The sequence below is a fragment of the Cricetulus griseus genome, chromosome 4, assembly GCF_003668045.3.
Source record: "Cricetulus griseus strain 17A/GY chromosome 4, alternate assembly CriGri-PICRH-1.0, whole genome shotgun sequence".
NCBI classification, from domain to species: Eukaryota; Metazoa; Chordata; class Mammalia; order Rodentia; family Cricetidae; genus Cricetulus; species Cricetulus griseus.
The window spans coordinates 89,008,488-89,033,596 of NC_048597.1; the positions used below are offsets into that span (position 1 = coordinate 89,008,488).

At 52.6% G+C, this 25,109-nt stretch overlaps 2 protein-coding genes across 6 annotated transcripts in view; one reads left to right on the forward strand and one right to left on the reverse strand.

Annotated features, from left to right (window-relative positions):
* Evi5l (ecotropic viral integration site 5 like) overlaps nucleotides 1-8,792 on the forward strand; it is a 40,845-nt gene extending 32,053 nt beyond the window's left edge. For 2 of the 5 annotated variants that reach the window (XM_027415821.2, XM_035443220.1), the window contains 10 exons: nucleotides 340-393; nucleotides 1,581-1,613; nucleotides 2,554-2,694; nucleotides 3,703-3,831; nucleotides 6,057-6,197; nucleotides 6,319-6,474; nucleotides 6,565-6,711; nucleotides 6,808-6,903; nucleotides 6,987-7,082; nucleotides 7,255-8,792. In XM_027415821.2, coding sequence (XP_027271622.1) covers nucleotides 340-393; nucleotides 1,581-1,613; nucleotides 2,554-2,694; nucleotides 3,703-3,831; nucleotides 6,057-6,197; nucleotides 6,319-6,474; nucleotides 6,565-6,711; nucleotides 6,808-6,903; nucleotides 6,987-7,082; nucleotides 7,255-7,548 — 1,287 coding nt within the window. In that variant the 3' untranslated portion in view covers nucleotides 7,549-8,792. Of the gene's footprint in view, nucleotides 1-339; nucleotides 394-1,580; nucleotides 1,614-2,553; nucleotides 2,695-3,702; nucleotides 3,832-6,056; nucleotides 6,198-6,318; nucleotides 6,475-6,564; nucleotides 6,712-6,807; nucleotides 6,904-6,986; nucleotides 7,083-7,192 lie in introns of all 5 variants that reach the window. The other 3 variants (XM_027415823.2, XM_035443221.1, XM_027415822.2) reach the window with 3 other exon arrangements.
* A 3,151-nt stretch (nucleotides 8,793-11,943) lies between these two features.
* Nucleotides 11,944-16,969, reverse strand: Prr36 (proline rich 36). Its single transcript, XM_035443219.1, has 5 exons — nucleotides 16,699-16,969; nucleotides 16,487-16,589; nucleotides 15,718-15,829; nucleotides 13,562-15,635; nucleotides 11,944-12,497 (listed from the first exon to the last, which is right to left on the reverse strand). The coding sequence occupies exons 1-5, from the start codon at nucleotides 16,967-16,969 to the stop codon at nucleotides 11,956-11,958; spliced, it is 3,102 nt and encodes a 1,033-aa protein (XP_035299110.1). The 3' UTR covers nucleotides 11,944-11,955.
* Nucleotides 16,970-25,109: the final 8,140 nt, after the last annotated feature.

The window sequence follows — 25,109 nt, forward strand, 5'->3', positions numbered from 1 at the left end:
TTTATTTTATTTTGTGTATGTGTGTTCAATAACATGTATATGAAAAGTCAGAGGACAACTTGTGGGAGTCAGTTCTCTTTCCACTATGTGAGTCCTGGGCATCTAACTCAGGTCATCAAGCTTGGCAGCAAGCACCTTTATCCAACAAGCCACCTTGCAGGTCCTCAGTATTTTTAATGAGCCATCCAGACAGGAATATGCCTCATCTTCTGAAATTTCTGACCCAGAACATAAGGTCTCTAAGGGACTTTCCTTGACCTCTGTGGTTGGTAAATGAGGATTAAAAGTACCTGTAAGTGTTCGGGCATGCTCTGAAATGTTCTTCCTCTTCCTCTGTAGAGGCTTCGAACAGAGAATCGACTGCTCAAACAACGGATTGAGACCCTAGAGAAGGTGAGGAGTGTGGGTACCAGCTGCTGGGTTCCAAATCTCCAGGCCTCAAAACACCCAGCAGCCATTAAGACTGGGACCATTGCTCCCTTCAGAACCAGCTGACTTAAGCCTGGATAGGGCAGACCTTACTCTTTTTTTTTTTTTTTTTTTTTTTTTTAAGTGGGAAGTTTTACTGGGGGAAAGGGAAGGGAGTGGAGAAAGGGAAGGGGGAAGAGAGAGAGAAAGAGACAGAAACAGAGAGACAGAGAGAGACAGAAAAAGTCCTGTCTGCCTCTTCAGAGGAACCAGGCCTTACTCTTGTGATCTCAGTACACAGGAGGTGGAGGCAGGAGTTCAAGGCCAGTTGGCTCAGTTGCATGAGACCCTGTCTCAACAAAATATACGGGTGGCCTTTTCTTCAAACGTCCCCAACCCCACTGAGATTTGGGCTGCCCTGTTATTAGGGGTTCTCTGAAGACTTCATCCCACTCCACTCTGGATCTCAGTTCAGCCCGTAGGGTTGCAGCTGAATTACAACTCAGTGGATGGCAATCACAAACTACATGGGTGGGAGGATGAGCTCTGTCACTGGACCACAAGGAAGCCCAACCTGTAATTTGTCAGTCTCACCCTAGAGTGGAAGGGAGACAGAAGGGGGGGGGGAGCCTCACCACTTGAGGTGGAGAGGCATGGACTTGACCTTGAATCCTACTAGATTAAGGATGGGGGTGGTTTGGGTGATTTATCGTGACTCTGGGCCCCAGTTCCTGCTCCTTTGTGCTCCTCCTTTGACTATTCGCCGACCACAAGGGGGCAGTAGGCCATGGAGAGGATGTTATTACCACACCAAAAGCCTCAATTCTTGTTTTCTCTCAAGATTAAAATGCATCCCCCGTCCCAGCCCTCCCAGGGACCTCCTCCTCACACAGTGAAGAGAGACATTCCTGCCACTGAGTTTTCTCAGCCCAGTGCACCCCGACCTCCCCACTCATATGAACCCCCCTCCAGGACGGAGCTGGCTCTGGCTTTGGTCTTTCTCCGGGTCCTCTTCTGCTGGTTCTCTGGTCTTCACTCCTCTCTCCCCTGCTTCTAGAGGTAGCCCACTGCGTTAGTGACAAGTGGTTCTTGTCTGTCTCTCCCCCTCTCCTGTCCCCTGCCTTCTGCTCTGCCTCCTTCCCCTGTTGCTGGGAACCCCCTTCGCCTGGTAGGAGAGCGCGGCCTTGGCTGATAGGTTAATCCAGGTACTGTAGCCTTTCCATATACCTCTGCACTCTTCATCCCAGACCCTTCCTGGGTCCCTGCACAAGACAGCCAGTAACCACCTCTTTCCTGGCCACTGCCATTCTGGGGGCAAGGGGCAGGCCTGGCAACTTGCATGGAGGGAGCAGCTTTGAGGGAGACGAATGCTTTGAGGGAGGGGGCATGTGAGCTGGAGACAAACACCATGATGGGAGGCATTTGTGGGAGTGAGTTTAGGAGAAAACTTACACTCAGCCTAGACAGCAGGCTTCCTCCACCAAGGGGCAACAGATGCCGCCCCAATAGGGCTCTGGACTCTGAGAGCATTTGGTTGTAGGCCTTGACATGTGTTCTGCTAAGCTTCCATGAGCGTGCTCACCCACAGGCATGCATGCACGACTGCAGGCACACACACAACCCTTTGACTCCTTTCTGCTTCTGCTGCCATCCCATCACCATCTCTCCCTTGCCTGCTTCTGCTGCTGCTGCTTCATCCTTGGATGGCTTTTCTAGAAGCTTCTGCACAACACCCAGGGGCTCCGAGCCTGGAATGGGGGACAGGGAGTATCAAGTTGGGTGGGAGAGATGCGGGTGGAGGAAGTGGCCCCCAGGGAGAGGTGTATTCCACCTCACAGAGGCAAACAGCCAGAATGGGGAAGGAGCTCAAGCTTGGGAGTTGGGGGCATTTGTCACTTAAGCCTGGCAGTACCTCCACAATGTCCAATACTCCCAGGATCCTTCAGGTGGCCTGTCCTTGCCTGTCTCCACCCCTACATCCTGAGGCCTGCTGTGGGACACCCCATCCCAGGCTCTGAGCACCAAAGGCAATGCCTGTCTCACTCTACCCCTCTTCTCATCCTCTCTGAGCCTCCCAGAGGCCAGGCCTGGGACCAAAGCAGATAGTCACGGCACCCTTTCCACCCCCATCCTCACTGTGCTCAGGGGCAGGTGACACGGGCACAGGAGGCTGAGGAGAACTATGTCATCAAACGGGAGCTGGCAGTGGTGAGACAACAGTGTAGCTCAACTGCAGAGGACCTTCAGAAGGCACAGAGCACCATTCGGCAGCTGCAGGAACAGCAGGTACCAGGCGTGTGGGTGGGGTTGACTGGAAGGACCACACCTCCCATAGGTCTTTGTGTCACCCCTACCTTCTGGCCCTTGGGGACTAAATCTATAATGTGGATAGGGGTATCCAGAGGCTAGTGTGGATTTGCTTCCCCTCACAGCTAACCACCCCTAGACTCCACAGGACAGCCTAAGATTACTATTTCCCACCCTGAGGTGGATTTGCCTTATCTTGACACTAGGCAGTAGAGTTCCTCTGAGAAACAGAGCCTCTGAATCCTGCTATGGGGCTATGAAAAGGATGATCAGGTCCAGAGCTGTTGTCCTCAGGCTCAAGAGGAGCACTGAAAGGAGGAGGTCTCCCAGAAGAGGGACACCTCAGAAGGCCTGGAGTCTGTCTTGACCAGGAAGAGATGCTAGCACAAAGAATCAGAGTTCCTAACAGGACAGAGGTCAGGGAATAGGGGCTGTGGCTGGAGAAGGGTGTGCCTGCCAAGACCAGATTGGGCACCAAATTGGGGTGGTCCCCTAGAGGAATTCCCTGCCAGACCACCAGAACAGAAAGAGAGGGTCTTGGTTTCCACCCAGAAGCTCAAAGGGAACTTCCTTCCTTCCCATTCTTCCCTGTCTTGAAGTGGGGCCTGAGGGGGACAGGTAGAAAGGTCCCAACCCTGCCCGTGGTCCCTGACCATGCCCATGTGTATGATTCCACAACTGGCCACACTGCAGGAGCACATGCCCTACCCACAGCCTGTGGTCCTGGGACTGAGTCTCGGAGGCTCTCAGAAGGCAGCCCAAAGTCATGGAAAGTTCCATTCCCAACATTCCTTCTGTGTGGCTTTCCCTGGAAAGTAGCCAAGTCAGGTCCATTGCCTCCAAGTGCCATGAACAGAGAATGGATTCAAGCCAGGATGCCTAAAAACTGAGACCCTCTTCCAGCCCAGGCCCTCTTGCCCACTAGCATGGAAGCTGTCCACCATGCAATAGGCTCCACCAGGGACCAATGCTGTCCTTTGTCTTCAGGAAAACCCACGCCTCACAGAGGACTTTGTGGCCCACTTGGAGACAGAGCTGGAGCAGTCACGGTTACGCGAGACAGAGACTTTGGGGGCCCTTCGAGAAATGCAGGACAAGGTTCTGGACATGGAAAAGGTATGGCTGTGAAAAGCGACAAAGGTCTCCAGTGATTTTTTAGAAGCTTCAGCAGCCAGGCATGGCCACATACACCTATTATCCCAGCACTGTGGCGAAGAGATGGGAGGATATCTGGCTAGGTGGTCTTTAGACTATCTCCAGGTTCCATGAGAGATCCTATCCAAAGGGAATAAGGCAAAGTGATAAAGTGATGGGACAGGCCTCTTCGAACATACACACATACACACATGTGCATAACACACATGTGCATAACATACACACACACACACACACACACACACACACACACACACACACAGAAGAGAGAGAGAGAACCAACAAGAGGCAGCCAGGGCGATTGCCCAACCCTCCCTCAGTCAATCAGTTCCCATGGAAGAGGAGACCTCTCCATGCTGCTTTAGAGCCCATTGCCCCTAGGCATTGTCCCCTACACCACCACCATCTCCAAACAGGGATCTAAGGGTACAGAATTTGGAACCCTCATCCCATGCTCATATACACAGCAGCACAGCCCTGCCCTAAGTCTCACCGTCAAATCACAATGTGTGGCAAGCTTCATAAGCTGCCTGAGTATCCCACCACTGCACTGTGCATTGGGGCTGAGGTTGCAGGATGTAGGGAAGGAAAGACTGCCGGGGAGGGGAGGGGATCATTAGCATCTTCTCTCCAGAGGCAAACTAAGGGCCACACTTTCCTGCCTGCAGCCCTGGAAGTGGGCAACCAGACCTGCGTGCCTCTCCAACTGCTTTGTGAGCTGATACAACTCAGGCTAGGATGTACCTCAGTTGATGGAATGCTTGCCTAGCATATATGAAGCCCCAGATTCCATCCCTAGTGCATACCTGTTATCCCAGCTCTGAGGAGATGGAAGAAGATGATCAGCCATTCCAAACGATCCTTGGCTACATAGCAAGTCTGATTTCACCCTGAGTTACCTGAGATCATGTCTAAACAAACAAACAAACAAACAACTACAACAAAACTCTCCTGGGAGCTGCCACAAAGTCCTTGATGTTGAGAAAAAAAAAACCCTTCCCCAATGTCAGCTACTGCTGTGTAAGGGCCAGAAGCCTCAACCCCATCAACACACCTCCTCCACACAAGAGGGAAATGTGCCTGGCCTAGACCCTGTCTTTGGTCCCACATACAGACCTAAACAAGGGTCAGGAAAGACCAGGCCTACCAAGTTATGTCATGATCACCACCACACCTCCAATCATTAGGCCCTCTCCACACTAAGACAGAACAGAGGCTGGTTCCAGACCTGTCTGTTTTGGAAAGAGGCTCCAGGTCTTTCCTCTTTGGCTCTTTTGGGAGGCCTGCCACCCAGCTCCCAAATAAACCACACGGAATCTTACTCTTTCTTATAAATGCCTGGCCTTAGCTTGGCTCATTTCTAGCCAACTTTTCTTAACTTGCCTCTGGACTTTTACCTTTCTTTATTTCTATATATCTTTTTTTTTCCTTCTTGTTCAATATCTTGCTCTGTGACTGGCCCCTTCTTTTCTTGCTTCCTTCATCTCCTTTGCTTCCTGATCCCTCCTTTCTCCTGTTTATTCTCTCTGCCTGCCAGGCCCACCTATCCTTTCTCCTGCCTTGCTATTGGCTGTTCAGCTCTTCATTAGACCAATCAGGTGTTTTATATAGGCAAAGTAACAGTTTCACGGAGTTAGACAAATGCAACATAAAAGAATGCAACACATCTTTGCATCATTACACAAATGTTCCACAGCATAAACGAGTGTAACACATCTTAAGATAATATTCCACAACAAGACCAGACCGGGGTGAGCCCCTGCTGATGTAGTTCTCAGGACTGGTCATGGGTCCTGAAAAGGTTGAATATTGGAGCTAAGAGCAGACCTGCACTCACCCTAGCTGCCCCAGAGTGCATTATGTATTTAACAGTAATATTTAGGGGAGACCACAGTTTAAGGCGGTTTCCCAAGGCAGACTTGAGAGAGAGTAGATGCTGTTTTTGCACCCATTTTGCAGATAATGAACCTTGGCTAGGGTTACACATGAGGGTCCTTTTCCCCTGGGCTTAGTCCCTGATCTCTTGGATGTGCTGTAGACGAGGGTGTCACCATCCCTTCATCATCCTTCATCAGCTGCTTCAGGCAGAAAAGGATCCCGAGAAAGGCTGGAGGTATGGCTAGTGCGGCTTAGGCATGGAGTTTTACAGTGGCTTTCCTGGTTCCTCACTTGCTGTCTCCCTGCAGAGAAACAGCTCACTGCCAGATGAGAACAATGTAGCCAGGCTCCAAGAGGAGCTTAAGGCGCTCAAGGTGCGGGAGAGCGAGGCTGTAGCCTCCGCGCGGGAGTTGAAGTTGCAGCTGCAGGAACTCTCGGACACCTGGCAGGTGGGGCTGGGTGATGAGGGCGCCCCCAGCAGTATGTGCCTGGAGCAGCTGGTGGGCCTGTACCTCGGGGCTCATCGGAGAACAAGGCTGGTCTCTAGAACCCTTCCACCCTTCCTTTTAGGCCCATCTTTCCCGCGGTGGCCGCTGGAAGGAGTCGCCGCGGAAGCTGGTCCTGGGCGAGCTGCAGGACGAGCTCATGACCGTGCGTTTGCGCGAGGCACAGGCGCTGGCCGATGGCCGCGAATGGCGGCAGCGCGTGGTGGAATTGGAGACGCAGGTAGGCCATGCCTGCGCGGGGACAGGGACCCCCTTGAGCAAATCGTGACCACCCCCTCCTGATGCTGTGCCCTCTGGTCCTCCTTTCCAGGACAACATCCACCGCAACCTGCTGAACCGTGTGGAGGCAGAACGTGCGGCTCTGCAGGAGAAGCTGCAGTACCTAGCGGCGCAGAACAAGGGACTCCAGACTCAACTCAGCGAAAGCCGCCGCAAGCAGGCGGAGGCTGAGTGCAAGGTGCAGCCCCTGCCGGGACCCCACGATCCCAGATCCCACCTGCGACCTTGCCACCTCCTTAACCCAACCTCTGTACGCCCCCCTCCGGCATTTCAGAGCAAGGAGGAAGTGATGGCGGTGCGTCTTCGGGAGGCTGATAGCATGGCTGCAGTAGCGGAGATGAGGCAGCGCATCGCAGAGCTGGAGATCCAGGTGAGCCGAAGGAGCTGGGAGGAGGGTGGTCCCCCTGGGCTGGCCACGCTCTCTGACTGCCAGTACTCCGGCCTTATCGGCAGAGGGAGGAGGGCCGCATCCAGGGCCAGCTGAACCACTCGGATTCCTCACAGTACATCCGTGAGCTGAAGGACCAGATCGAGGAACTGAAGGCCGAGGTGAGAGCATGGGTTGTTGGCGACAGGCCAGACTCTGGTGCAGGGACCTGGAAGAAGCATGAAATTAGAAGGGCAAGGGAGGAGGGTGCCTGATGGCCGGGCTTTTGTAGGGGTACATCAGTCTACATCTCCAATGCGCGGGTGCCCCCTCCCCCCTCCCCGCGCACCCCAGGTGCGGCTGCTGAAAGGCCCACCAACCTTCGAGGACCCGCTGGCTTTCGATGGGCTTAGCCTGACACGGCACCTAGACGAAGACTCCCTACCATCTTCTGACGAAGAGCTGCTGGGCGTGGGTGTGGGCGTGGGCGTGGGCGCAGCCCTGCAGGACCCACTCTACCCTCTGTCACCCCGGGACGCACGCTTCTTCCGACGTCTGGAAAGGCCAGCCAAAGACAGTGAAGGTAGCTCAGACAGCGATGCAGACGAGCTGGCCACGCCTTATAGCAACCAAGGCCTGGACAACTGAGGCTGGGGGCCCACTCTCTGGGAGCCTGGAGGCCGCAATCACCGCTTGCCAGGAGAGAGCAGCAGTCAGTGACCTTGCTGCTTCGCAGTACTAAAAAAGTCTGTGCCACCATGGCTCCCGCCAACCGTGGGCCAGGTGGAGGAGGCAGCACAGAGGGCAGGGCCTACTGGCAGGCCTGCCCTACATAGCAGTGTTCACCCGTTTTGGTCCATACCGTCCAGGCCCTCCTGAGTTCAAGGGGTGCCTAGGCCAGTTACCTGGAGGGTGTTGCTCTCCTAATATGGACAAGGGCCGAAAGTGCAGAGGTCCCAGGACTTGCTAAGCAGGAAGCTTCCTCCTCCCAGTTGGCTTCCCTATGGGACAAGGGTGGCCCTGCTGGGTGGGGCCCAGGAGCTGCAGTGGGTCTGAGGAAGGAGGGGCAACTTGGACTGGATATTTGCACTCCAGGACAGGTTCTCTGGACACAGTGATTTTGAACAGCCAGCCCCCTTGCCACCAGGGTCAGATGGCCAGGCTGGGCTTTTCTGCCTGGTGCAGGCATCACGGCCCCTGCAGCAGAAACCAAAGTCCCCCCAATCCTGTGTGCAGGGCCACCTGGGGTGTGAGTAGTCAGTGGGAACCAGCTCAGGCCTGGGCAGTGTCTCCCCACTCTCTAGTGCTGCAGAAGCTGCAAAGAAGAGACCCTTACCCCAGAGCCCCCATCCTCCCCTGGGGAATACTAATACCACACGTGCTGGCTGGCTGTGGAAGAGAACCCCTTCCTTAGGAGTTCTCAGCCTCAGTCCACTTGTTTCTGTGTCCCTAGCCCCACTTCTGGCCAGAGTTTCCCAGTCAGTTACCTCCCTTATCTTCTTGAAGTGTTTCCGTGGTCTCTGCCCAGTCAGAGTTGAGAATGGTGCCAAAGTCCATCGATGCTCCCAGGCTCCTTTATCCCTCATCCCTGCATCTTGGGACCCTGGGGGCTGACCCCCTCACAGTGCTCCTAGAGCCTCAGGTAGAGTGGCATCCCAAGCTATCCCTGGGTGCTTCCTGGGTGGCCCCCAGCTCAGTCTCCATTCCTGGTGGTCCACTCTTTAAGTGTTAAAAAGCCTGGGGGCCGGGGCAGGGTACCCTGAGGAGGCCCTCTTATGTGCCCCTCATGTGCCCCTCCACACTGCCCACCACCATTTTGCACACTGCCTGTTCACACTCCATGTCTCCCAGGCAGGAAAGATGGAAAATAAAGTGTATTTACACAGTCACAAGGGCTGATGAGTGGAGCAAGGCACAGGGCTGGGAGGATCACAGCAAGAAGGTGCTAAACTCTCATCCTTGTGTTCTGGAAGTTCAAAGATGCAGTGGCTAGTCTGTGAGAAAGGCCACAAGGATGGAGAGAGGGTTTGAGCCTTGCCTAATCAAAAGTCCAACTTCAAGAAGAGCTGGGCCGAAGGGTGGTGGTGGTGCACGCCTTTAATCCTGGCACTGGAGAGGCAGAGGCAGGAGAATCTCTGTGAGTCCGAGACCAGCCTGGTCTACAAGAGCTAGTTCCAGGATAGCCTCCAAAGCCACAGAGAAAAATAGAAGAAGAAGAAGAAGAAGAAGAAGAAGAAGAAGAAGAAGAAGAAGAAGAAGAAGAAGAAGAAGAGAAGAAGAGCTGGGCCCAGTGATATCCATTCAGTGGAGACTCGCGGAGGCCAGTGGAGTGTTGTACCCTCTATGGAGTCTCTGGTGTCATGGGAATGGGCACTGAGGGGTTGGAGTGAACTGCCACTAATGTAATGCCAAAGTAGACAACCTGAGCAGAAAAATCAAAAGGGCTTCCTGGAGGAGGCAGGGTAAGAGGTTTCCCTGAGGGCAAAAGCACAAAGGCCAGATGCCATGGGAACTAAAGGGCATTGTCTGGGGAGGAGCCAGGATATCGGGGAAGAAGGAACAGATCTTGGTGAGACCAGGAAGATGGTGTGTGACTGCTCCAGTCAGGATCTGAGTTTGGGTTTGAACTGAGGGCAGGGTGGGCCCATGGAGAAGGCTGAGAAGTGAGTCTATTGAATGGGAAATCCCCTACTGAGGATCAGTAACCAGACCAGTGCATCAAACAGCAAACTGACTCGGGCAATGGGGACATTGCATTGGAGGGTTGTCTGAGAGAAGAGTACCAGGGTTAGCTCCAGCTCGTGGCGGGGGAGGGGTAAGTATAGCCAAGGGCACTAAAAGACAACTTTTTACTGCCAGTGGCACTGAGCAACTGGACACAACTCTGATTCCATGTCAGAATAGCTGAGCTCCCTACAAATGGTCCCATTCATTCCACTCCCACAGATCTAACACTGATACTCATCTGTCACTGTGCCTACTGCTCCCATGGGGTCACTAATCATCCACACACTCCTGTTCCCAAGTTGGCTCCCTGAGCTGGGGCCTGGCAATGAGGAAAAGTCCTCACAGAAGCTGGCCTTGAGGTTCTAGCTGCCCAGTGTTGAGTCAGCTTTTTTCTGGGCACGGTGACATCTTTAATCCCAGCACTAGGAAGGCAGAAGCAGGCAGATCTCAGTTGCAAGCCAGCCTGGTCTACTGAGTGAGTTCCAGGCCAGTCATAACTACACAGAGAAACTCTGTCTTTGGTGGGGGAGTCAGCTTTCAGCTCTTGACATCTAAGAACAAGGATATCTGGGGTTCCCTCCAGGGCTCAGCTAGAGAAGAAATCTGGCTTGCCATAAATCTCAGTGCTAATTCCAGCACATGCCCCTGCCCCAACAACAGAGGTAGTTGAACAGAGATAGCAGTGGCCCTCTGAGATGGGACCCTTTTCTCTTTGAACTGTAAGCTAGGAAGTGGCTGCTTCAGGATGAGGACAGAGAACTTAGTTGTCTGTGCCTGACAAGTACCTGACTACACAGTGAGGTAAGGGGCTCAACAAGGACACCGCCATTTTGGCTCCCACAGTGTTAGTGCCAAGCAGGAGATCCTTGGCCAGTAACATTCAAGGGGGAATGTCATGCAGGGGCAAGAGTCTTGCCTGAGGTTAGGGCCTCCAGGGCCAGGTGGGAGATGGAAAGCAATTCTGACTGGCAGACTTAAGTGAAGATGGTAACTGGGGAGAACTCACGAGATCATCAGGACTAAGAGAAGGCAATGATGCCCCCATGAGTGTGATACATAGAGTAGCATGGTGTCAGCTCCTGCGTCTTCTGCACCCCACACACACCAGGTGTAGCCAGGTCAGTCCACTCCAATCCTACATTTGTAGTTCTTTCTGCAAGCCAGGGAGAGTTACTGCCTCAACACGATAGCCTCCTTGGTGAAAGGAGAGGGAGATTATCTTGGTTTATTTTCCTTTAACTGATAAAAAAAAAAAAAAACCTTGACGAGCAATGTAAGGGAGGAAGGGTTTATTGTGGCTCATACTTCAGGGTACAGCCTATCACTGTGGGAAAGTCCAGGCAGCCAGAGCTGGAAGCAGCAAGTCACAAAGAGCAGTGAATGCATGCTGCTGCCCAACTCTCAGCTCACACAGTCCAGGATCCCAGCCAGGGAGAGGTGCCACCCACAATGGGTAGGTGTTTTCCACCTCAGCCCAAGCAAGCATGCCAAGAGGCCTGCCTTTCAGGTAATTTCTACAATTTTCAACTTGACACTGCCCATCACAGAGGGAGGAGGTATCAGCTGAAGTCAAGGACTCACCATTCCTCTCCACTCAAGTTCATCCTCCAGGTCCAACTCTCAAGCATGAAAAAGAAGGTACACACAGGACAAAGGGGCTGTAGCAAGGGTACCCAGGGTAAGAAGAGCCTTGGTGGCTCCCCGATCTGGTCACCAACTTATCCACTCAGGCCTTCCTGAGCCTAACAGTTTTATTAGAAGTGAGACCCAGAAGAGCACAAGGCCATTGTAGGCTGTCTCACCAGCCTCCTTACTGCAAAAAAGTCACACAGTTCAGCCATAACTCCCAACTTAGTCAGGTATACCCAGCAGCTTGGTGTAGCCTGGTCCTTCAAACTGTGTGGTTCTTTCTCAGCTCCTATCACCATGGCTCACAGGTGCCAGCGTCTCTGGTTTTACTGCAAACGAGGCTACTGGTATGAGAGGCTATTTATCCACTGAACATAGGGTGTGGTGTGGCTCCTTAGAGAAAGGCAGTGGCTTAGGCTAAAGAGGAGAAGCTCAAATGAAGGCCTAGGCCTAGGCCTAGGTGTGGGTGCATTCCAGGCTTAAGCCAAGGAGGAATAGGAACATGGCCTGGGCCCAAAGACAGTTTAACAAAGACAGGGGTAAATAAAGATAAAGGCCCAGAGACAGAGGTAAATAACAACAACAACAAAAAAATTCAATCCATCCAGTTGTCTCAGTGGAGACTAAGACAAAAGATGTGTAACCAGAGGAGTGGATTCTAAAGCCGTATGTGTATGGTGAGCAGGACTGGGGTCTGGCTCAATGAAAAGTCTCCACTTCCACTACAGTCCAATCACCCTGTGGGGAGGCCACATCGTCCGGGGAGAAGCTGGTGACTGACGTGATACTGGCACGTGACTCGTCCAGGGGAGACAGCAATTCGGCCCAGCGGCCCAATTCGGCATCGCTGAGCGGAGCCCGGGATCCCCCCGGGACACCGCCACCCCCTGCGCCTCCTGAACCACCTTCGCTGCCTGCAGCTGCACCCTCTGCTGCAGCTAACAGCAGAGTCCGACTCAGTAGGTGCTGCACAACGCTCGCCTGCAGCGCCCCTAGCGGCAGCTCACCCAGGCGAGCGGACTTGGGGCTTCGCGAGGATGCTCCTGAGCCCGCTGCAGCAGTAGTCTTCCCACCGCCAGAACCCGGCCTCGGCTCCGGCTCCGGCTCCGGCTCCGGCTCCGGTTCCGCTTCAAGGGATCCAGGGGTAGGGGCCACCGACTCCGGTCCTTCAGCTTCATAGATGGTGCACAGGCCGTCAGAGGAGCCGGGACAGGCAGCGGGAGGCCACGGCAGGGGAACTCCTGTAAGAAAAGAAGTGGGACCAGCAAGATTGGCTCTACGGGTAAGGATGTTTGCCACCAAGCCTAACAACCAGCGTTTGCTCTGTTGAACCTACATAGAGCAGGAGGGAAGGAACCAACTCCCATAAGTTGTCTAACCTTAACATCAGCTCTGTGACACACGAGCCCGCACAAATATCCAAGAAAGTGGATAAATAAAAAATCATGATGTGAGAAAAAAAATTAAGGACCAGCAGGGGGGCTGGAAAGATGGTCCCGTGATTAAGGACACTAGCTGCTCTTTCAGCAGACCTATGTTCGATTCCCCCGCACCCACAACGTGGCTGCTCACAACGGTCTGTAAGTCAAGTTTCAGGTATCTGACAAACTCTTCTGGCGTCGGTGCACAAACATACATTCAGGTAAAGCAGCAATACACAGAATTTAAAAAAAAAAAAAAAAGGCTGGAGAGATGGTTCAGCCGGTAGGGCACTTGCCACTATGTCTGAAGGCCTGAGTTCAACCCACTGGTAAGGTGAGAACTGAATTCCACAAGTGTACCAAAGGAGTGCATACTCACAAAGAGAAGCAAACACATACAAAATAAATGAATAAATGTGATTTTGCGGGTGTGGGGGGCTGGAGAGGAGGCTCAGAGCTGTAAAGAACAAAGCGCTGTGGGCTGGAGAGATGGCTCAGTCGTTAAAGGCCAGGCTCACAACCAAAAATATAAGAATAAGCACTGCTCCTCCAAAGACCTGAGTTCGGTTCTAAGCACGCATTTCGGGCGGCTCACAATCGCCTGTAACTCAGAGCCACACACAAACATACACATATATAAATAAAATAAAAATAAACTCCCCAGACAATGCCCTTTAGTTCTCATGGCATCTGGCCTGCAGCCTGCCTGACGACCCAGTAACTCACACATATAGAAAGAGAATATACTACTGCAGGTTGCCCTCTGACTTCCATGCACATAGACACACATACAAAATAAATATAAAATTTAAATAAAATAAAAAGACCAGATATGGGGCTTGACGACTTCTTGGGAAGCTCCGCCCGGAGCCTGGAATCCTTACCTGGAGCGCCTCGAACTGCCAACGGTGGAGCAGGACCTCTACTCCAGGAGGCCGGGTGGCAGGCCGCTAGCTCCGCGTCCGCGGCCGGGGACACTGTGGCGCAGCCCTCGGGCCCGCTGTCGTAGCCACGGAGCTCCTCCGGCGTGCTCGTGGCGCTGCTGCTGTGGCCTGCCAGGTCCGGGCCGCTCAGCGTACTGGACGGGCTTCGCGAGGGTGGCGGCGGCGGGGCAGGGGCCAGCGACAGGGTCAGCCGTGGACTTGAGATCGGGACATCCGGACCTGGGGTCGGGGGTCGACGAGGGGCTTGCAACGGAGGTGAGGCGGGAGGAGAGGGAGGCTGAACCACGGGCGAGGTCAGGCCAGGGGAGGCCTGCGGAGGGGGCGTGGTCTGCAGAGGAGGCAAAGCCAAGACGGGAACCTGTAGCGGAGGTGCGTCTGTGGCCAGCGGGGAGGTGCGAGCCTGCAGAGCGGACACAGCCAGAGAGGACAGGGCCTGCGGAGGGGGTGAAGTCAGAGGAGTGGGTGAATCCGGCGAAGGTGGGGCTTCTGGTGGGGGAGTTGCCAAGGGAGACAAAGGTGAGGGTGAGGGTGAGGGTGAGGGAGAAAGAGGGTCCTCCAGAGGAGGTGAGGCAGGAGGGGAGAGAAGAGCTGGCAGAGGGGGTGAGGTCGGGGACGAGGCGAGAGGCAAAGGGTATGTAGCAAGAGAAGGCGCCTGCAAAGGAGGCGAGGGTGGAGAGTGTGCCTGCATAGGGGGTGTCGGCAGGAAAGAAGGCGAGGCCTGCAGAGGGGGCGAGCCCAGAGAGAGTGGGGCCGAGAGCGCGGACGAGGCCAAAGGAGGAGGCGTGATCTGCTGGGGCGATGAGGCCAGGGAGGGTGTGGAGGTCAACAAAGAGGCCTGTGAAGTGGGCAGAATCAGAGATGGTGGGAGGCTCAGAGGAGGCGTGACCACGGAAGAGGGAGGGACATGCAGAGGTGGTGAGGAGGGGGGAGAGGAAGAAACTGGAGGAGCAATGGCCAGAAGCAGAGTGTCTTGCGAAGAGGGCGTGGTTAGATTAGAGGGCGTGGCCTGGAGAAGGGGTGGAGAGACAGAAAAGTTGGCCGGGGAAGGGGGAGCCGTTAGCGTGGACAGAGTCGACGGAGAGGGTGCGACAAGGGGAGTAGGCAGATTCTGTGGAGAAACTGGCGGAGAAGGAGGGACTTGTGGAGGAGGCGTGGCTAGAGGTAGAGGCGCAGGTGAGAAAGGCGTGGCCAAGGGAGTCTCCTGAGGGAGTGAAGCTGAAGAAACCTGGTTGCAGGGCATTCTCAGCGTAAGGGATGAAAGGGATGGAGAGATTGGTGGGGGTGAGTCAGAGGCCTCTTCAGTACCCAAACTTGTGGGTGGAACTTGCAAAGGGGGCGTGGCTGGTGGAGAAGGGAGGTTCTGCAGAGAAAGTTGGGGAGGTGATGGAGGGCAGTCTGTGGCCTGTGAATCGGCTGTGGCATGGGTAGAGGGCTGTGCCTGGAGTTGAAGTGAAGCAGGTAGAGGCGGGGTGGCAGGTGGAGAGGGAGGGAGCGTGGCCTTCAATGGATCCTCTGGGACCTGGGCGGAGGAAGCCTGAGTTGTGGTGGCTCCAGGTGGAGCGGTGGGCGTGACTAAAGATGAAGCAGAAGGCAGGCTCTGTGCAGAGGTTCTGTCCTTCCTCGGGACTATGGTCTGGGGTGGGCGCAGAGCTTGCTGCCCTTTCGACTTGAGCTGCGAGGTGTGCACAGGACCCCGGGGAGTTACACGCGGAGAGACCCCAGAGCGAGCTGGGGAGAGCTGAGGGGTAGCACTGGAGCTCAGGGAACGGGAGGCCGGCTTCTGCAGGCTGCCACCAGCGGCAGAGCGCCTCCTGAAGGCTGGGCTCAGCTCTGTGGCACTGGGTTCTGCAGCACTGCTCACAGATTTCCTGGGTGCCTCGGTGGTCGGGGGACGCTGCCGGGCAGTGGGAACTGATCTAGGAATTCCCACCTCTGTAGCTGGGGCCTTGGACCGACGAGGGATGGCAGGAGAGGAGGCTCCTGACGTGGGCCCTAAGGAATCTACAGACAAAACAAAAATCCAAAAGAAACATGGCACCGGAGGCTGGTTGCCCTCAAAGACTGATAGAAAGCTGCTTGTCTCCAGGTCACATACCTCTTCGTGTTCCAGAGCTCAGAGTATTCCTTTTGGGTGCCTCTGGCGCTTTACCTCTGATCACAGGTTCCTTAGTCGGGGGTTGGAGTCCTTTCTGGACAACAGGGCCTGGTCTGGGAACAAGAGGAGTACCAACCATTGTTGGTATTCCCAATTACACATTTCCCTACCTGTGAAATGGAGTTGCTTGCCTTCTGTAGCCCAACTAATGATGGCTTTTGCCCAATTTGACCCATTATCTGCAAGTGTTCCTGAGCTAACCTGTGTGAAATATTTCCGTGTATGTGTGTGCACCTGTGTGTACCGTAGTGCTCACCCATGCACACACATGTGGATATCAGAGGTAAACACTGGCGTCTAGCTTGTTTCTATGCCTTATTTTGCATTCTGCATTCTCACAGCGGTCCATATGCTTCTGGCTTCTGAGGGGGTGGTATTAACAGCAAGTGCCACCACACCCGGAAATTTGGGGGGATAGGATCTCTCCCTGAAGCTGCAGCTTGACACCTCCTCTGTCGAGCACCAGGAACACACCTCTCCCCACCTCCCATTCCCATCCAGGGCTGAGGTTACAACGGTGCAACACCCACCGAGACAGGCTTTTCCATGGGTGCTAGAGTTTCAAACTCAGGTCCTCATATTTGTGCAACAAGCACCTTACCACACTGAGCCACCTTCCCAGCCCATTCTTGTGTAATATCAAAAGGTACCAGATTGCTAAACTAACCCTTGCTTGGGGAATTAAGGAGTTAGGGGAATTAGCATGATACCTGGTGATCCCACTGCTGGCACGCCCAGGGCTAGAAATAGAACCCTGGCCAGAGATCTTCACAGGGGCCCTCTCTCCTTTCCCAGAAGCTGGGGGCCTGGAAGCTTCAGGGAGAAGACAAAATCAATGGTATTTCTGAAAGGGGGGAGTATCCGAGAAGGAAGAGGGAAGGTGAGCGGTGTGAAGATGGAAGTCACAAATGAAGCTGAGTACCTGGGCTTCGAGGACCTGCCCCAGCGCTGCGCGCTTGTGCCCCTTGAACAGCGGTCTGTGGAAGAGCCGCTTTGCCGACACCCGCGGCTCGCTCCACCAAGGGCCTTCTCCCCATAGCTCCGTTTGCTTCCAGCACTTTAAGGGCAGCGGTGGTTACAGGGGGAAGAGGTCGTGGGGATCCTGGAGGAGGCCTAGGGCTCAGAAGGCCAGGAGGTCGTGAAGCTGGCATCCGCGGGGTGGCTCCTGCCTTGACCCTATCTCTCTTGTCCATATCGCACCTGATGAGGAAGACAGAAGGATCAACATCCCAGGTCCTGAACCACCCACTTTAAACCATCCTGGCGCCTCCCCGGGCATCCTCCAGGATCGCCACCGATGGGTGCCTAAACCTCAGCCTCAAGAGCCTCAATTTGCTTTCCTTTCAACCACCCACACCCGCTCACCAACCCGGCCGCTCAGTGTTGTCCTCAAGTCCCACTGCCACCTTCATCTCCCAAACCTGAGGCGCCCTGTTCCTGTTTCCCCCGCCCCACCCACGCCCAAGCCTCGGCCTTCTTACAAGAACAACATCCATGCCCTTACCCCTCGCCTCTCGGAGACCCAAATGACCAGTCCCCCAAACAGGGGCTTCCAGATTCAGGGTCCTCCGAGTGCACACCGAATGGGATTCACCAGAGTCCTTCCCCAGGTTCCCCAGGCACCTGCAGGGAGAAAAAGAGTGGCCTCGTTGCCCGCGAACGGGCTCGGGGAGACAAAGAGCTGCTTCCCGGCCCCGACCCCTCCCCCAGCCCGGTCCCCTAAGCCAGCGATCCTCCCGCTCCACCTGCTCACAAGGCGCGCTCACCTACGCCTCTGGCCACGAGCTGCTCCACGCAGGGTCGCCTGGGGTGGGGCTGGGCCGGAGCAGCGGTGGCGGGGAGCGGCGAGAAGGCAAGGGGAGGGGGCTGCAGGCGACAGTGCCTGGGGAGCCCGGCCGCGGCCCCGCCCCTCAGCCGCGGGCGGGGAGAGCCCAGGATGCGCGCGCGCTCTCGATCCAGAGCCGGGAACGCGCCGAGGGGGGCGAAAGAAGAGGAGTGCTGCCTCCCTGAGACCACCTCGGCGGAGGCCTATTTTAGTGGCTCTGTCCAACGATCACAGACTTAAACAGTGATGCTTAGAAGGGAAATCCTTTAAGGACCCTCACAGTCCCCTACTCAAGCTCTTGCACCTGCTCCTTCTCAAGCACTGGGAGACCAACATTCTCCTGGACAGGGATAGGCTGGGCCTTGGCAACCAGTAGGGCGGGATCACCGTGCCTCTGGCCCACCAACCAATCCAACCACTCTGTGTCCTCCAGTCCCCGTCTCCCCCCCGGCCCCTCCCCCTTCGTGAACTTGACGGCTATGGAGGCTAGATAGTCCTGGGATGTCTGGGCCAGTGCACCTATCTTGTAACCCCGACTTTTCTCACACCCTAGATAACCCCTTACCTGCCGCAGGTTGGTGGGTGTTGCTGGAGAATGCGAACCCTGGGAGTTAATTTTTATTACATTTTATTGACTTGTTTATTACAAGTCTCTCTCTCTCTCTCTCTCTCTCTCTCTCTCTCTCTCTCTGTGTGTGTGTGTGTGTGTGTGTGTGTGTGTGTGTGTGTGTGTTTGTGTGTGTGTGTGTGTGTGTGTGTGTGTATGTGTGTTCCTGTGTGCACATGCCACTGCACACTGTGAGAAGTCAAAGAACAATAGTAGGACTCAGTTCACTCCTGCAACCAGTGAGTCCTGGGGATGAAATTGAAATGATCAGTCTTGACAGCAAGCATCGTTATCCATTGTTATCTTGCACTTAGAAAATTCTCAGCAGAGCCTGGATTTGGGGAAAAGAGAGGAAAAACAGAAGGAGGAACGGAAGGGAGGGAAAAAAAGGAAACATGGTGGGGACTCTGCCTTTTGTGGGGCAGGACATCTCTACTTAGGGGTCATAAAGGCAGTCAAGGCCTCAGACGTCTCCTGACAGAGCTTGTGGGTTGTTGAGGAACGTGACTATGGAGGGTACTCCCTCCATGTGAAGAAGCTGAGAGCATTCTGTCTGATGGTCTCAGCCCAGCTGAGCAAATAAAAGGTGTCACTTAAGTAGGTCAATTCACAGACCCCATGGGGACAGGTGCGCCTCACAGGAGATCTTACCCATAGAGGATGTTAAACCAAAATTATGGTCTCTGATGTATAAGGGCTCTTTGAGCTGGGCATTGTGGGCTTCATAGACAGTACTCCAGAGATAGAGGCAGGAGGCTTCTGGGTTCCAGACCAGCCTGGGATACCGAGCCATTGCATTGCTAGCTAGATAATAGAAGTGAGTCCTGGAGCAGCATCCTGAACGTTCCAGAAGAAGGGCTAGAGAACTACTGGAATGACGTCTGCTGGACCCAGAGTTAAGAGCATTTTTAGGGCCAGGTTATAGGTCAGTTGGCAGGATGCTTCTGTAGCACACAAAGAGCCTTGGGTTCTATCCCCAGCAACACATAAACTTGGCATGATGGTATGCAGCTATCATCCCAGCACTTGGGAGGTGGATACAAGAAAATCAGGAGTTCAGTGTCATCCTTACCTAGAGATAATTTGAGGCCAGCCTCAAAGGCAGGAAGAGAAGGATGGGAAAAGAAAAGAAAGAAAAGCAGGCAGAATTTTGAGACAAGGGTGTAGTTTACATAATAAGTGCATCTGGAGAAACTGGGATGGTAAGCAGGATGCTGTTTGGGGTGGGGGGAGTATCTGGAGAGTTCTGAGAAGTGTTCGGTTTTGAGATCAAGTCTCAAGTAGCCCAGGGTAACCTCAGACTCCATTTGAAGCCAAGACTGACTTTGAATTTGTGTTCCTCCTACACCCACCTCCCAAGAGCTTGGATAGGAAGTGTGTGCTGGTGGTGCATGCCTTTAACCCCAGCACTCAGGAGGCAGAGGCAGGTGGATCTCTGTGAGTTTGAGGCCAGCCTGGTCTAAAAATCGAGTTATAGGACAGCCAGGACTGTAAACAGAGAAACCCTGTCTTGGAAGAAAGAGGAGAAGGAGGAGGAGGAAGAGAAGGAGGAGGAGGAGGAGGAGGAGAAGGGGGGAGGAAGAGGAGGAGGAGGAGGAAAAGAAGAAGGAAAAGAAGAAAAGTGTGTGCCATCATACATGTTTTATGAGGTGGTTTGTCAAACCCAGAGTTTCATGCTAAGCAAGCATGGTCCAACTGAAATATAGTCTCAGCCCTTAAGTCTAATATATATGGGGGGGGCAGATAGCACATACCACAAGTGAAAGCCAAGACCAAAGGCCAACTTTGTGGAGCGGGTTGTGGATCTCCAGGCTTGCCAAGCAAGCGCCTTTGCCGACTGAGTCATCTCCCAGGCCTTAGCTCAAGGGTTTAACATTCAGGAAGATATCTTTTGTTGTTAGCTTGGCTCACAGGTCTTAATTAGTTTGCTTCATCATTTCTCTTGCCCCACCTTGGGCTTCGATTAGGTTGAGTATTCAGGTGGCCTTCTGATGAGCTCTCCCTGTGTCTGGGTGTCCAGTGTTATCACATCTGTTGGCTGAGTGTCATCTACCTATAGTACTTTCTGCTTTGATCCAGAGCCACTCCCAGAACTAGCTCCCTATGGCCTGTCACTCCAGCTTACACACACAAACACACAAACACACACACACACACACACACACACACACACACACACCAGACACATGGGTACACACATGTAAGTTATTCCTCTCTTCCCTGTCACTCTAGCTTACACACACACATACACACACACACACACACACACACACACACACAGAGAGAGAGAGAGAGAGAGAGAGAGAGAGAGAGAGAGAAAAGAGAGAGAGAGAGAGAGAGAGAGAATATTAATGGGTACACACATGTGAGTAATTCCTTTCTTCCTGGGATTCAGAGGGTTGCCTAAGTAAGGTGTGGCTAGAAGCAAGGGATTGAGCTTTCTCCATTCAGGAGTTGTAACCAGTTGGATGAGGTAGTACATACTTGTAATTGCAACTCCTCGTGCTTTGGAGGCTAACTGATTGCCACTGACTTGATACTAGCCTAGGATACATAGGGAGTTCCAGGCCAGTCTGAGCCACAGAGTAATACCTCGTCTCAAAAAAAGCAAATAATGGGCCAGTGAGATAGCTCAGCAGTTAAAGAGGCTTGATGCCAAGACCAAGTTTGTTACCCAAGACTCACACTCTGACCTCCATACATGTGCCATGGCACATGTGTGTACACACATGCCAAAGTAAATAAATGTAACAGAAGTTGTTTTGTTATTTTTAAGCAGACACATGTTTCAGAGGTGACTCATTTGGTAAAAGCACTGGCCTCACAAATGTAAGGACAGGAGTTCCATCCTTAGAACCCATGCAAAAAGCCCAGTGTGGTGCCTGTACCCCAGCAACAGCAAAGTGGGAGGCGATAAGTGGGTCCCTGGAAACTTGTTGGCTGGCTAGTTTGGCTTATTTGGCAAAATCGCAAGCTAATAAGAGACCCTGCCTTAGCAAAAGGTAGAACTGTGACAGAAGATCAACCTAAAAGAAGCCTTTTGTCATCTGGACTTTATCGCACAGACAGCTTAAGGAACATCTGGATTACCTAAAATGGATGGAGCAGGTGCCATGTTAAAGCCCTATAAAGAGTTACATGGTTCAGGATTCTCCGTTTTGGGCTTTTCCTCAGCTCACTAGCCCACTCCGGCTCTCAGGTGTGTTCTCTTCTTCTCAATAAACTGTCTCTGTCCTCATTTCTAACCATGTGTCCTTGGTCTAAGTCTTTGCTGTGCAACACAAGAACCTGGACACTATGACAGGTGCTTGAGGGCTCAGGTCCATATATAAGCAGATGCACCCCATGGCATCTGAGCTTGTCTTCTGACTTCCACATGTACAAGTGTATGGACATGTACACCCACAGAAAGAAACCCAAAAGAGAGTTGTGCTCATACAAAGATACAGAAAGAAGTAGAAACCCTCACAACCCAATGTCCTTCTTGGACTCGGGATCCCATCACCTCCCAGACCTGCTGATTGTCATCCGTGTGAGCCCCTGGCTCCCCTGCCTCTTTGATCACATGTCCACACATAGCCCCTTCCCTGTATTACATCCACCTGCCCTGGAACCTGATCTCCCACATTCTGACTGTGGTCAAGCCATTGTCCAAGCATTTATTAAACCTGCTCTGTGTTAAGTGGAACTGTTTGAACTCTCCATGGGCTGGAGAGATGGTTCAACAGTGAAGAGACTGGTTGATCTTGCAGAAGACCCAGCTCATTTCCCAAAACCCACATGGCAGCTCACAGCCATCTATAACTCCACTTCCAGGGCACCCAGTGCCTTCTTCTGACCACCATGGCACCAGGCACACATGAGGTACACAGACATACATGTAGGTAAAACACCCACACACATAATAATGATTAAAACGAAGACAATAAATTAAAAAAAAAACATACTCTCCAAATGCCCATCAACTAGGAGATGAAGCCAGGCAAATCAGTGTGCAACTGTAACAGCAGCCACTTAGGGAGTGGTAGCAAAAAAGTTCAGTTCACTTGAACTAAGGAGTTTCATTTAGACACAGCAAGATCTTATTTATACTTGAAGATTTTATATACTTGGCAAAATGGCTCAGCTGGTCAAGGCATCTGCTAGCAAGCCTGATGACCCAATGACTTGAGTTTGATCCTTGGAACTCACACAGTGGAGAGAGAGAGCTAACTTCTGAGGGTTTGACCTACACAAGCACACACTGTGGCACAGGCACAGCCACTCACATACATACAAAATGAGTAAGTAAAAATGTCATACAAAGGCCAGGTGTGGTGGCACATGCCTTTAATCCCAGCACTCAAAAGGCAGAGGCAGGAGGATCTCTGTGAGTTCCTCTGAGCCCCAGAACAGTCAAGGCTGTTACACAGAGAAACCCTGTCCTGAAAAAAGAGGCAAACAAAAGTAATAAAAAGAAGGGCGGTCAAGATGACCCAGAGGGGAAAGGTCCACACTGCCATGCCTGACAATTTGGGTTGGATTCCCAGTTCACACATAGTAGAAGAAAAGACCTGACTCCCACTCGTCATCTTCTGAACTACACACACACACACACACACACACACACACACACACACACACACACAGGGACAAGGGGTTCCAGGGAACCTCTCAGAGAAGCAAGGAGAGGCAACCATTCTTAGATGTTTCCAGCTCCATGAAGGACTCGGAAAACCTTTTCATTGGCTTCTGCTTTATTATCTGATTTATTATCTTGCAGAACATATTTCATACTAACATTTTTTGTCCCTGTGTTTTTATAGGATTTTTTTAAATAAAATTTTCTGTTCTTTTTTTTTTCTTTTGCTTGTTTGTTTTTCAAGACAAGGTTTCTCTTTGTAACTTTGGAGCCTGTCCCTGAACAAGCTCTTATAGACCAATCTGGTCTCAAACTCACAGAGATGGGCCTGTCTCTGCCTCACGAGTGCTGGGATTAAAGGCTTGCACCATCACCAACCGGCTTAAAATAAAAATTTTTAGGAAGTGTTCTGAGTTTTGTTTTTTATTTTAAATTTTCTTTGAAATAGGGTTTCACCAGGTTGGCCTCAAACTCATTCGGATCCACCCAACTCAGCCTCCTGAGTGTTGGGGTACAGACAGGTGCCACAATACCCAGCTAAGTGTTCAGATTTTTGTTATTGCTGTTTTGCTTTGTTGTGTATGTTATGGGTATGTTCACATGTGTTAATGTGCATGTGTGTGTCAGAGATTAGGGTCATGTCATCCTTGATTGTTCTTCATCCGTCTTCTTTTTTTTATGTGTCTGTGTGTTTGACGTATGTGTACCACTTGTGAGCAGTGCCCATGGAGGCCAGAAGAGATCCCTGGTGACTGGAGTTACATACAATTGTGAGCCAACACTTGGGTGCTAGGAACTGGACTCTAATCCTTTGGAAGAGTTGCCTGTGCTCTTAACCACTGAGCCACCTTTCCAGCCCCTTATTTTATTTTATTTTTAATTTTGTGTTTGTGTGTGGGTGGAGTGCAGTACCTGCAAAGGCCAGAAGAGGGTATCCATGATCCTCTGGTGCTGGGCGATGAGATTTTTTTTTTTTCTTTTTGAGATCTTTTTTTTTTTTTTTTTTAACTCAGGGCTCCTGCAAGAGCAGTATGTACTTTTAAGTTCTGAGCCATTTCTCCAGCCTTCTTTTCCTTATTTGTTTGTTTTAGGCAGAGTCTGTCACTGAACATGGATCACACCCATTTCGGTAGGGTGGGTGTCTGGCCACCAAGCTCCAGGGATCTACCTATGTCTGTCTCCCTGACTTGTACGTGGGTACTAGGGATCCAAACCCAGGTTCCATGCTTGAGTGGCAGGTACTCAAAGCTGAGCTACCTCCCCAGTATTGTTTCTGTATTTCTGAGAGTTTCAGTACATTCAGTCTGGCCTCAAATTTGAGCTCCTCTTATCTGAAGGAGTCCAACTAGAAATCAAAGGGTAGAGCAGAGGATGTAGCTAAGTTGTAAAGTGCTTGCCTGGCATGATGAACCCTAGGTTTTGTTTTGTTTTAAGATGTATACAGTGTCCTGTCTGCATGTATACCTGCAGGCCAGAAGAGGGCACCAGATCTCATTATAGATGGTTGTGAGCCACCATGTGGGTGCTGGGAATTGAACTCAGGACCTCTGGTTGAGCAGTCAGTACTCTTAACCTCTGAGTCATCTCTCCAGCCCCCATGAACCCTGGGTTTAATCCCAGCAGCAAATACACTGGGTGGGGCCACACACACCTGGAACTCCAGCCTTAGAGACTTGCTTGGAGGTAAAAGCATCAGGAGTTCATGCTCATCCTTGGCTACACAGAGAGGTCAAGGCCAGCTTGTACTTGTAGCCTGGATTCCATCCCCATCACTAGCCTGTTCCACATGGAGAGTCTCAGGCCAGCCAGGGCTATGTAGTGATATCCTGTCTCAAAAAAAAGGGGTGGGGGAGTCAAACATAGAAGCATATTCTTGCCATCCAAGTGCCAGAGAGGCTAAGGCTAAGGTAGAAAAATGCTAGCAGGAGTTACATAAAAAGACAGATCTTGTCTCGAAACAAAAGACACACACACTGCCGCACAGGACTGATCCAGACCCCTGAACATGGATGTCAATGAGTAGACCTCCGCACTACAGGGGGGCCCTGGTAGTGGATTAGTATTTTTCCCTGGTGTAAGAAGGGACTTTGAGAGCCCATCCCACATGAAGGGATGCTCTCTCGGCCTGGACACATCGGGGAGGACCTAGGCCCGGCCCAGGATGATGTAGTGGACTTTGGGGAGCCCCTGTCGAGGGCCCTGCCCTGCCTGGGGAGTCGAGAGTGGATGAGGTGGGGGGCAGGTGGGGATTGGGGAGAGTTGGGGAGGAGGGGAGGGAGA

Coding starts and splice junctions, on each gene's coding strand:
- Prr36 (XM_035443219.1), bottom strand. CDS start 16,969: ATGGACAAGAGAGATAGGGTCAAGGCAGGAGCCACCCCGCGGATGCCA. Junction 15,830..16,486: donor GCCAGCAGTGGGATCACCAG/GTATCATGCTAA, acceptor TCTTGTTCCCAG/ACCAGGCCCTGTTGTCCAGA. Junction 12,498..13,561: donor GGCAGTTCGAGGCGCTCCAG/GTAAGGATTCCA, acceptor CTTTTCTTACAG/GAGTTCCCCTGCCGTGGCCT.